Source organism: Myotis yumanensis, unplaced genomic scaffold (assembly GCF_028538775.1).
Source record: "Myotis yumanensis isolate MYYU_CA2020_CCGP unplaced genomic scaffold, mMyoYum1.0.hap1 SCAF_5, whole genome shotgun sequence".
Taxonomy (NCBI): domain Eukaryota; kingdom Metazoa; phylum Chordata; class Mammalia; order Chiroptera; family Vespertilionidae; genus Myotis; species Myotis yumanensis.
In genome coordinates this window covers 31,118,628-31,130,714 of record NW_027223756.1, presented here as the reverse complement: position 1 = coordinate 31,130,714, position 12,087 = coordinate 31,118,628, and the positions used below count along the sequence as shown (strand labels likewise).

The 12,087-nt window shown below is 47.9% G+C and overlaps 1 protein-coding gene and 1 non-coding gene across 3 annotated transcripts in view; one reads left to right on the top strand and one right to left on the bottom strand.

Moving 5' to 3' along the window:
- Nucleotides 1-4,394: 4,394 nt before the first annotated feature.
- KLHL3 (kelch like family member 3) overlaps nucleotides 4,395-12,087 on the bottom strand; it is a 101,644-nt gene continuing 93,951 nt past the window's right edge. For both annotated transcript variants that reach the window (XM_070414943.1, XM_070414945.1), the window contains 2 exons: nucleotides 11,778-11,921; nucleotides 4,395-8,790 (listed from right to left, as the gene is read on the bottom strand). In XM_070414943.1, the coding sequence (XP_070271044.1) occupies nucleotides 8,762-8,790; nucleotides 11,778-11,921 (173 nt within the window). In that variant the 3' untranslated portion in view covers nucleotides 4,395-8,761. The remainder of the gene's footprint in view (nucleotides 8,791-11,777; nucleotides 11,922-12,087) is intronic.
- Nucleotides 11,432-11,562, top strand: LOC139011898 (small nucleolar RNA SNORA5). Its single transcript, XR_011471711.1, has one exon. It is a non-coding gene; the product is annotated as a small nucleolar RNA SNORA5 (small nucleolar RNA).

Genomic DNA, 12,087 nt, shown 5'->3' with positions numbered 1-12,087 from the left:
CTGTCCCTGCAAGAGACCAGGTCTCTCACTCTAGAGCAGCGGTTCTCAACCTGTGGGTCGCGACCATCGGAAAACACATATAGCATATCAGATATTTACATTACGATTCACAACAGTAGCAAAATTACAGTTATGAAGTAGCAACAAAAATAATTTTATGGTTGGGGGTCACCACAACATGAGGAACTGTATTAAAGGGTCACGGCATTAGGAAGGTTGAGAACCACTGCTCTAGAGGCTGCTCTGCCCCTCCCAGCATCCCTGGGGTCTAGGGTGGCTGCCTTCTTTGTCTGAGGGCCTTCTCATGTCATCTCCACAAGCTCACCAGACTGGTGTTATCATCCAGAGTTTACCGTTGAGGACACTGACCCTGAGAGGTGAAGAGACCGGCTCAAAGCCACACGATCACCTTTCAGGAGCTCAGCCATGAACCTGCCTCTGGACCTGAACCTCTGGCCAGAAGCCCTAGGCTGACCTGTTTCCTGCCACCCTAAGAAATGATTCTGGCTCTGGCTCTCTGGTCTCACCTCTGTATTTCTGCATGAGTGGTATCTCCTCCCTAGCTGTGTGTGTGCACAAGTGTGTATATGTATGTCTTTCTCATTATGTTTATGTCTCCCTCTGTTTCTCTCTGTGTCTCAGTTGCTTTCTCTTGGTCTCTCTCTCTCTTGCTTTGTTTGAAGCTCACTCCCTTTTCCCAGGTCTCTGACAGGTTGTCCTCCTTTCTCTCTGGGTGGGTGTTGCCCTCTCCTCCCCCACCCCAGGCACACTAGCACACCTAGTGCACCCGCTATTTGCCAACTGTGTCCCTTACAACACTCTAACTTCCAGGTCCTCAGGGACCATCTGCTTTGCTGAAAGTTACATCTTGAGTACCTCGCACAATGTACAGTGTAGAAGCAGAATGTGTTCTTGTTGGATGAATAACTTCTTGTTGAACATACTGTGAAGGGAAATGAATGCTCTCCAACACTGGGAGACAGTGGGGTCGCTCTTAGAGGCAGCTGGGAACTGGGAATGGAAAGGGAAGGAAAGCAAGGGACGGAAGAGGCAATTTTCCAATCCTCATAGAGCATACGATTAGAGGATTCATCATATCATCTATATCATGCATGTTTACTGACAGGGCCCAGTGGCCTAAGAGCTTAAACATGTGTGGCATAGTCATCAAAAACTACCTCCAGGGGCGACGTGGGTTCAGACCCTGCTCCCACTGTCGCTTGGCCTCTCTGAGCCTCATCTTCTCACCAGTCAAGTGGAAGCAAGAATAGGTCCTGGAAATACTGGCTTGTAGTTCCCTTTCTTTGACCTGTCTTTATCTGGTTTTGGAATTAGGGTAATGCTGGCCTCATAGAAAGGTTTGGAAGTATTCCTTCCTCTTATATTTTTTTGAATAGTTTGAGAAGAATAGGTGTTAGTTCTTCTTTAAATATTTGGTAAAACTCGCCTGTAAACCCGGCTGGACCAGGGCTTTTGTTTGCTGGGAGTTTTTATTATTACTGCTTCAATTTCATCAATAGTTATTGGCCTAATCAGGTTTTCTGGTTCTTCCTGACTGAGTTTTAGAAGGTTGTATTTTTCTAGGAATATGTCAATTTCATCCAGGTTGTCCTGTTTGTCAGAATAAAGTCATTCATTGTATTTTTTTAAGATTCTTTGTATTTCTGTGGGGTCAGTTGTTACTTCACCTCTTTCATTCCTGATTTGCAACAGCATGGATAGACCTAGAGAGTATTATGCTGAGCGAAATTAGCCAGTCAGAGAAAGATAAGTATCACATGATCTCACTCATATATGGAATCTAATGAACCAAATAAACTGATGATCAAAAATAGACCCAGAGACATAGAAGCATGAACAGACTGTTGAACCTCAGAGGGAAGGCAGGGGAAGGTGGGTGGGAACAGATCAACCAATGAACTTGTATGCACATATGCATAACCTGTGGACACAGACAACAGGGTGGTGAGGACCTGCGGGAGGAGGGCATGGGATTGAGCTGGAAGAGGTTAATGGTGGGGGGCGGGGGGGGGCGGAGGAGGACCTATGTAATACTTTCAACAATAAAATAGTGAGTTAGGGTCAAAAGACTCTATTTGTAAACTGTAGAAAAATAAGTTGGTAGAACAACTGCCAAATATGATTTCACTCTGGAACTTTTCCTGGGTAAAGGGACACCAGGATCAAGGAGAAGGAAAGGTGTGTGTGCTGACGACATTCCCCAGGGCCCTCTGGGAGGCAGTGGCAGAGCCCAGAACGGTGGGCCCACAGCAGAGCATGACTCTAGCCTGGCTCTGGGCTCTGCCTCACTGCTTGCCCCTGAGAGACAGACATGAGCAACCTCCTCCCTCCAGGATGCACCCTCTGGGATGTGAGGGTGGCACACTCAGCCAGCAGCCTCAACAGAGAATGGGGGAGCATCTTTCTCAAGGCTCTACAGGACCTTGGGCCAATTAACCCCTGTGATGCTGTGAAGTGGGCATCCTCTGCCTCGCTGAGGCGCTGTGAGGATTAGCTGGAATGAAAGTGTCCAGCACAGGGCCTGGCACACAGTAAGTGCACAATAAGTGCTCATTAAAACAGTTGCAGCCTGAGCCCTCTTCTCAGGCTGAGTCTCATCTGGGTCTGCTCCACTTTCACTTATAGCACACGCTGAGATAAGTGGATTCATTTTGGGCTTCCCCTCTCCCCAGAGCATGCAAATTCCTACCTGTCTGTCATCTGTGGGGCTGTTGTGGGGCTCAGAGTCCTAAAAGGCTGTGTTCTGCGGATGCAAAGGGTAAGCGGCACTAGGCCTCTCGCTCCCCATTCAGTGCGTGGAGTGAAAGACCAGAGGCTATTGCAGGAGGCTGGCCCAGGGGAGCAGGAAGGAGGTGGAGGAGCTGGGAGGTGAAGGCATCAGCACCTGACCCCTCCTCATAAGCCTTTCTGCCTTCTCTGTGAATATTTTGAGAGGGTCCAAGTGCTGGGCACCATGGATGCAGAGTAGTTCAGGCGGCCCATGCCCTTCAGGAGCTCACAATGTACTTTTCCAAGTGTCGGGAGGGATCTGGCCAAGCAACTCCTTTCTTCCCTTGGGTCTCTCCAGCTTAAAGCTGTGCCTAACCCCTCTGTGCCGTCCACCTGTCACCTGGAACAGGGCAGAGCCACTGACACCTGGACAGGGCCTGGAACTGTCCAGTCTGTTCATCAGAGTGGGAGCCCAGGATCTAAGCAGGCAGATTTGAGAAGCTGCCTCGGAGCCAAGCCTCCTTCACAAGAGGCTCACCTCCCGCGGTGAGGCCCAACCTGACTCCCAGGAACCACAGGTAATGGGGGGGGGGGGGGGGCGGGAGGACGGAGTCTGGAAAGGGGCGAGGCAGGGCAGCCAACAGGGAACATCCAGGCTCCAAAGGGGCCAGGCCACCTCCCCAGGAGGCTGTGGATTAAAGGCCAAGGTACTGCATTAGCAGGATGTCTGGCACAAATAAGTACATCATCAATGTACTGATGATAGTGGCTACTGCTACCATTATCACAGTAACAAACGGCTATTTACCAGCAACAGAAGATGGAGACATTTGGGGTCTGAAAACTTGGGCTTCAGTGGGTTTTTTTCAACCATGTTTGCACTTCCCCGGGGCCCTTCGTGCCTTCCTCTCCTGGGTGCTCCTCAGCACACCCTTCTCCCCTCACCTCAAGGCTGAGTGACAGGATTAGGGACACAGACTCTGGAGTGGCTCCATCCTTTTGCAGCCATTGCTACCTTAGGCAAGTTGATTAACCTCTCCGCATTTCATATCTTCATCTGTAAAAAGATAATAGTAACTCAGTAGACTGTGCTGGGAACTAAATGCATCGATAATAAGTAAAGCACTTGGAAAAATGCCTGGCACATAATAAGTACTCAATAAATGTTAGCTATTATTATTATTTCACATGTTGATATCTTATGAACCAACATAGTTAATAGCTGTATATTTTAATAAAATATATCTGTATATTTAATAATATTTGTATATTTAATAAAACATAATACTTATAAAATCCTCTAGGTCTAATAACAAACTTTTAAAAATCAATGCTTGTAGCTGAATCTCTGTCTCCTCCTCCCTGTGCCTGAGACCAGCACACCACATCACAATGATCAGCGGGCAGTTGCCCACACCACCAAACACCTACTGGAGGGACGGGCCTCACTGGGCCTGATTAAAGAAGGTCTTTGTGGGTCTGGCCCTGTTCTTGGGCCAGAGAACAGAGACCAAGGGAACCCGGACCCTATCCAGGAGATCTTACAGAGAAAACACTTTTAATCTGAAGACATGTAGGAATTAATCTATCTTTCCCACGATTGAGACACAGAGGAGAGTCTGGACTACAGAAATGAAATACCAAGACGGAAAAAGGTTCTCACAGTTCAGCTTTTATTAAAATGAAAGTAACAAAGTGTGGGAAACTAGAACATGATTCCTGTTAAAATAATACATCCGAGGAACTGTTCCTTCAGAGAGCATGTGATGAGTGTTCTTTTACAACATAGACAGCCCCTAATGTCCGAGCAGCAAACACCAGACAAGGGCCTTTCCTATGCAATGTATTGGATGGGTGTCAGTGGTCAAGTCTGCCTGCCTATGGACAATCACAGACAGAGTGTATCCACACAGACATACACATTCAGTGTCTTGAGTCTCCTTTCAAAGGAAGTATTTTACACGTCATATACAAATTAAGTCCAACGAGGGTCCTTTATTGCCGGTGAAAAGGGAGGGAAAGAATTTTAAAGTCATAACCAAAGGCAAGAACATAGCACTAGAGCGATTTGTTTCTCCAAATGCCACAGTCCCGGGTGCTCTTGCCGTGGCTGATCCATGAGTCACTGAGTCCCATGACGAGGCTGCACAGGCTGCGAGGTGTGATCATCTGTCACAGGAGAAGCCTCTCCATCCCCAATGCTGGCAGTGCTGCCAGCTCCCCTGCTTGGTCAGTAGGTACCCAGCACAGCTGGGCATGAGGGCTTAGAACTCTGAATAGTGCAAACACTTAAAGAATATACATTCCAACCGCCTTGCTTCTCCAGGCAAGCACTTGAAAACTCCAGCTGGCTGGAATGAGTTTGTTCAGCCTCCCAACTAGACCCAACAAGGAGCAAATGGGGAGCATGGAGGCAATTCAAATGGCACCTGTCCCAATAGTAATAAAAATAAAGTATTTTTAATGAGGCTAATGGCAGATAAACACACAAAAGAGACCTAGAATGTAGACACAGCCCCAAAACAAGTACTTTATAAGTGTAGTGTGAGCAGCCGGGAAGCACATGCTTGACACATTCTTCCTGGGGTCATGAGAGTGACCCTCCTGTAAAGTTCACAGGCAACAGGCTTCCAAAGGGGCATCACCCGGCAGCAAGGGCCTTAAGCTGCTGGAAGCTTCAGAAGAATAAGGAGATGGAAGAGAATGAGGATGGGTCTACTGGACCTAGGACACTGCTGGGAGCAGGTGCTGGGGGGCAGGCCTGTTTCTGGGGCTTTCCCATACCACAGTGACCAGGCTGTGCCAGGCAGGGAGAGCCCACCAGCCTCACCACTGCAGGAAGCAAACTCCAAAAGAGCAGACGCAGATGGCTGAGTGCTGAGGAGGCTTAACGTTAGTCCCAAGGGTTTCAAGAAACACCGGTGGTGATGGTGTTTTCTACCTGGAGCCACTGAAAATCCGTTTTGGGAACACGAGAAATGAAGGGAAGATAGCTATAGGCATGGACTATGTTTCTTAAACCTAGGGAATGACAGACAGAACATAACATTTCATTATCATGGACAACAAAAAGCAATTCAAATATCCTGAAAAATTATCTTATAAAAATACCTACATTAAATTTTTGCCTGAATGCTATAGCTTCGATTTTATAAAAAGGCAGTCTCTGAAAGGATCTGGCTCAGGAATATATGAACATCACACAACAGATATCAAAAGTAAGACAGCTCAAAAAGCATCTTAAGGGATGTTGCAACTGGTGTGCCATGAAACAAAATGAAGTATTCTTATTGCATAGAGAAAATGAGGTCACTTTCATTTGCATAATACTGCAACTTTTAGATGAAGAGATGCCATTGGGTACGTATGAGAAATTACTTTGGAATTCAGTCTGACTTCTATGTAGTCCAAATCAGTATCCAAGTGGCATCTAAGCTGCTTGTAACCTTGGGCCGCAATTCCATTTCATGACTGTGATCGGATTTCAGACACACCACAGGCAAGGCTGCATTCACAAGTAGTTGTGGCCACCTGAACGGGGGTTGGGGGTTCATCTACCACGTGACCAGCATAGACTTGAAATAAGTCTGCTGTGTCCACAGTGGAGAGAGAATAGTACCTGGTGACAAAGAGGCATCTAGTTTTTATGGCATCTGTGGGCAGTTAGAGCAGTTTGGCTTTTTAGTGATGACACACCAGTGTCCCAGTCCCCAGGAGAAAGGGCACGAGGAGAAAATGAACATGGCTTCAGCGGCACCACCAGTAGGGGCAGTGCTTCCCTGGAAGGGAGGAGGGAGGGGGAACCAATAGCAAAAGCCCAAAAGCAGGAAACATGGCTAGCTTTCAGGGAAGGGACCCTCTGGGAAGATGACACACAAACAGCAGCCTCTCCCACACAGAGTGGAAGTCCAGCTGCTACATGAAGGGGAGGGGATGGGATCTCAAACCAGCTGTGGGAACAGCACACATCAGACCCAACCTCACCCTCATCCCCACCACACACACACACACACACACACACACACACACACACACGAAAACTAAGTCCCAAACCTTCCTCAGAGAGGGAGGAAGAACATTTGGAACAAAAAGCTCATTCCATCAGCTTCCAACCCAGAGCCAGGAAGAGCTCTAGAACTAGCCATCTCCGTGTCTCCGTGCCTCTGTATCCCCGTGTCTCCGTGTCTCCATGTCTCCATGCCTCCGTGCCGGTGAGAGCCGAGCACCGACTCGAAGTGCGCCCCAACTCCCCTGGAGGCATTTCTCCCGGCCCCACCAAAGCTGGTATTTCTGGCCTCTTCCCCAGAAATTCTGGGTGCCTTGGTCCTCTCCAAATGTCTCATTGAAATGACATCTGCTCAACATCAGAAGTTTCATCTTCAAGAGAGTTCAGTGTTTAGTGTACAATATCCTGTAAATACACAAAGTGGCCAACTAGCGGGGAAGATCCTGCATTTCCAATTGTGAGCATGAGGTGGAGGGAATGCTGGTCTCCTACAACATCTGCTTGGAAGGAGCCCAGATATATCAGAAGTCCAGTATCAGGCTCATAAGTCCCTTTGCTCCCTCTGGGCAGACCCTAACATCATGGAAGGTTAAACTCCAGACACAAGACCTCCCCTCCTTATGCCAGAAATCCCAACATAAGCAACTTGCTAATTTAGGAGCAGCACAGCTTTAAGATTATTTTTAATGCAAATGACTCTGTGCCCCCTCAAATACCTCCCTGCAGATTCTTGAAGTTCTGTCTTTAATCACTTTTACCTGTGGACTAGCAAAATTCTCTTTAGCTCCTCTCTTAAAATGCAGGTCCCCCTGAGAGAGATCACATATCCAGAGCCTACCATCTCCTTCCCCACAGGGGAAGCAAGGAGGAGGGGAGTGTTCTGAGGGCTGGAGAGAGGGTACAGAGCACAAGGAAAGGAAGACAAGGACCTGAGACAGACTTGACCACCATCACGAAGTGCCAACGAGCAGCCCAGCTGGTACACTCCTTCCATCCATGACCGTCTGAAGCACATGCGACCCCATCCGATGCAGGACAAACCAGGCTGCGGGTTGGAGGTAGGGTGACCTTTTACTTATCCTCCATATCAGAACACTTTCGATGGTAAAAAGGATGTTGGGAATAATTGCTTCTGGATAATAAATACAATGGGGACTTGCATATCCTGGAAAAATCCAGAAGTAGGATTCTCTCTGAGACCTTTGTGGGCAGGGACTGAAGCCTTCCCACTTTGGTTTTTGTTTTTCGTATATTTTTTTCTAGTGTGTTACTTGGGGCTTCTCTGAAGAGCTAGCTGAAGAGACACAAACTTCCCAAACCTGGAATTCATGACATCAAAAACCAGTGGTCCAAAGACTGAGCAGCTCTTGTGTGCTTCCTGTAGGAGAGACCAAGGGAGAGCCGGCTGAGGGGCAGGGCACCCGCTTGCTCCTAGTTCTAACACAGAGAGGTCACAGTGCAGCTTCGAGAATGCTCATCTCTGCTGCCGACAGTGCCAGAGTCAAGGCCAGCATGTGGGCATGGCCAGAGCACTGTCTCTCCTGCCAGTCATTTCCTGGCATCCCTGCCCTCCAGGAGGCAGAGGCGGCAGTAGTCTCAGGTGCCCACAGGAAGAGAGTGTCTGTGATTTGATTTTTAGCACAGCGCAAGGATCAGTAGTACAGAAATCCAGTAGACTGTCACACCTCGCCCCCAACTTAGTGAGATATCATGTTCTAAACACACATATACACAACACTCTCTCTGACGCACACACACATACATCCACATTCTCAGACACACGTTCTCCCTGTAGCCCAAAGCTATCCGAACCCACTGCTCGGGGCAGAGGCCAAACACCCTTGAGATGCAGGAGGTGGGGCCCCGTCTTCACTCCAGATTCCACTCTGCCAAGTCAGAGGAGGGCGGTTCTCACTGCGCTGCAGACTCTCCCAGCGAGTGGGATCCAGCCGTCATGACCCCTCTCTTTTGAGTCCCAGGCAGCACCCCTCCCTGACCCCACGTCCTGGAAGTGGGAGTTGGGGGTCACAAGGGCTTGTGAATCACAGCAACACCTAAGACAAAAGGGGGAGAACGTTATCAACTCAGTCTCTCCAAAGAGTCCATGAATATAAGACATCCTAAGCCGCAGCAAGGGAAAACTAAATTGCAATCCTACCTCTGTCACCAGGTCAAGCTACACTGTAGCCTCTTGACCCCTTCAGACTCCATTCCAATATTATTCAGTGTCATCTAAGTGAACCCCCCACTCCCCAGTGCTAAGTTCTATCCTCGAATAAACCAGACATGTCTGTATGTGGTGCAGTTTTAGCCAAGTTGAACCACACTCAACAGCCAACTTTGTAAATCCATGTATGACCCTGCACCCCTCTGCAATGGATGAAGCCACATAGCAGATACTGGGGAGGTTGATTCCGTCAACATCCCCCCTAGTTTCTGACCTCCATACAGAGACCAGCAAGTTAGGAGCCCAGCTTCCCAGACTCTCTTTCAGCTGGAAGGGCCATGTGACCCAGTCCTGGCCAACACGATTGTGATGCAAGTCTGCCAGTGCTACAACCTTGGCTTCATCCCTTGTCCTGCCTGGAGTTTTCAGACAAGGCCCAAGGGGCAGCAGAAGCTACTGATGAAGCTGGTGGGACAGAAAAGAGGAAAACCTGGCTCTTCAATCACAGTCTGAGCCTCCAGACCTGCCCTTAACTTCCTTCTGCCCGAGACAAACACAGTCCTTTCATACTTGAACAGGTAACTGTGAACTTTTCTGGTACTTGCAGCTGAATAAAACCCTAACTTATGTGTAGGGTCTACAGGAATGATGGTACCTGGAGCCTTATTTTAATATATTCCCATGACTATAAAACCTCCTGGTTGAAGGTAAAATTAAGAGAGCATTGCTAAAAGAAACCGCAGTGTACCCCAGTAGTGAGATTCTGCTAAGTAATCCATTTCATGGTCACTTCTAGACAAAGGTACAGACATAAAAGCTTAGCTATATAGTCCAGAGACCCGATGTGCTGCCTGACCTTGAGGACATCTCACAGCACCTGAGGCTTCCCATTCATAAGGTAGCTTCTTTTTTTAAAGCAGGTTCCTGTATTGTTTTTTTAATATAAACTTCCCTTTTTATTATAAAAGTAAAATATTCCCATTATTGAAAATTTGGAAAGTAGAGAAGAATACAAAGTAACAGAACTTTAGTCCCTTCATACAAAGAGAATCACCATTACCTTTTTGGAATATTTGGCTTCTTATATAATCACAATAATTTTCTGAGTGGTTTCCATGTGCTAAGCACTTTCCAACTATAATCGCATTTCATTCTCACAACAGCCCTAAGAGGCTTGGTATAATTTCATTCTCATTTTACAAATGAGGAAACAGAGGTTCAGCCAGATGGATTGCCTTGCCCAGAGTCCCAGGGCAAGGTAATTCTAAGCATCACACCTGAGCCTTCCCCTCTGGTTCAGGCATGCATGGAGCCAAGGAGTGTCCCTCGCTGGCCGCACTGCCTCCTACTAGAAAATGCCCAGCCTGTCCCACTACGACTTCGAGAAGAAAATGACAGTCCTGGTTTTAATAATTAACCTTGAGAACAGAATCACTCTAGGACAAAAATACCTCTAACATCTCTTATATTTTTCTCTAAAAATCCTAAATGAGCGGATGAAAGTAAAATAAGTTCACTGCAATTCAAGCCCTGTGTTGACAGAATGTGGGAGGTGAGCCTACAAGGCCCAATCTTCCTTTGCCCTGAAATCCAAACAAGGAGGAGGGACTGACCTTTCTGACACAGAAAGGGAATGGGAATGCCGTCAGCGTCATCCTTACATGGACTAAATGAGATAAGGGTCTTCAAATACTTAGGATAATGCCTGGCACACTGTATGTGCTCAATAAGCACGTTAGCTCTAATTATTCCAGTTTCTGGAGAACCAGATACAAGGCGCGGGGCTACATGATGGAAATATGTTTGCTTGTCTCCCTATTGACCCCTGACCTCAGCAACACCAACTCTGATCCTGCCCCTGCACCAAACCCATCACTCACTCTCCCCAGGAATAAGCCTCACATATTCCTTCCCCAAGTCTCTTGCGTGGAATGCTTTTTGCCCCCAACTCGGAGCTGGGGTCGTACAAAGGGCATGGTTTGAGTCAGGCCTGGTTTGAATTCTGACTTTGCCATTTTTTAGCTGCGTGGTCTTGAGCAGGTTACTCAAACCCTCTAAGTCTTAGTTTCATCAGACCCAACCGTTGTACCTCAACGTCATAACATGGAAGAAAACAGTCCCATTTGACCAGAGGGCTGTTGAAAACATCTACACTGTACTAACACACTGCCCGGGGGCACAGGGAGGAGGCACAGCAAAGGGCAGCTTCCCGTGTGACTGTGATCTGCCCTCAAAGTTTAATCAGCCCCATCTCCTCAGCAGGTATTCCCTGATTCTGCCAGCTCTCACCTGCTGTGTCCTAAAGCCTGTATAGTGCATTCCACTTGGAATTTATGTGTGCATCATCTTGTATGTCCTGTTTTGTGTAGGCAGATCTTAACTTCCAATTTCTGGAAAGCAAGAACTGCACCTTATTCCACCTAGACCAGCACAAAACAAACCAGGAATGGCAATAAAATTCCAAAGCCTCTTATAATGACTTCAATCAATTGGAAGAGGCTCCTTGGAGGGTTATGTAAAGATTTCTGCGCAGCCGTGTGAAATTCAGTGCCTGCCTACTCATGGCAGGTACTGGCCCAGGAGGCTGCCATAGAAACACTGACTCATGGGCCCTGATCACCTCTGCTGGGCCCAGGGATAAGTTTGGTTACAGATACAAAGGGGGGGGGGGGGGGGGGAGAAAGAAAGAAAAAGAAAAGACTTCCGAGGATACATTCAGGTTTGCTGGGGAAACAAGTGCTAACTATGAGTATCTGTAATGAGCACAGAATGATGGATGGCCATCCCTGGAGGAGGCTCTCAGTTCCAAGTCAGCAAGCTTACCCCCTGCCCCCCTGAACCACCATGGGGTGGGGTTGGGTGGGGCGCACTGACCTGCGTAGCTCCGCCCCGTGCTCATGTTGGTTGGCAGCAGCGTCCATTTGTCAGTGGCAGGATTGTAGTACTCCACCGAAGCCAGGTTGCAGGATCCATCATCCCCTCCAACCACATACAGGAGCCCATTCACTGCACAGACCCCTGGGCATCAAACAGAAGCCATGGGAAATATGATAGCAGGAGCACCAAGGAATCGACATGGACAAGCGGCCAATAAATCTGGATTGCCTTCAAGGCTCTTCTTCTTCGCTTCATGGGAGCAAAAAAGAGAGCTGGCTCCACAGGTCTAAGTTTGTTCGACAAAAGT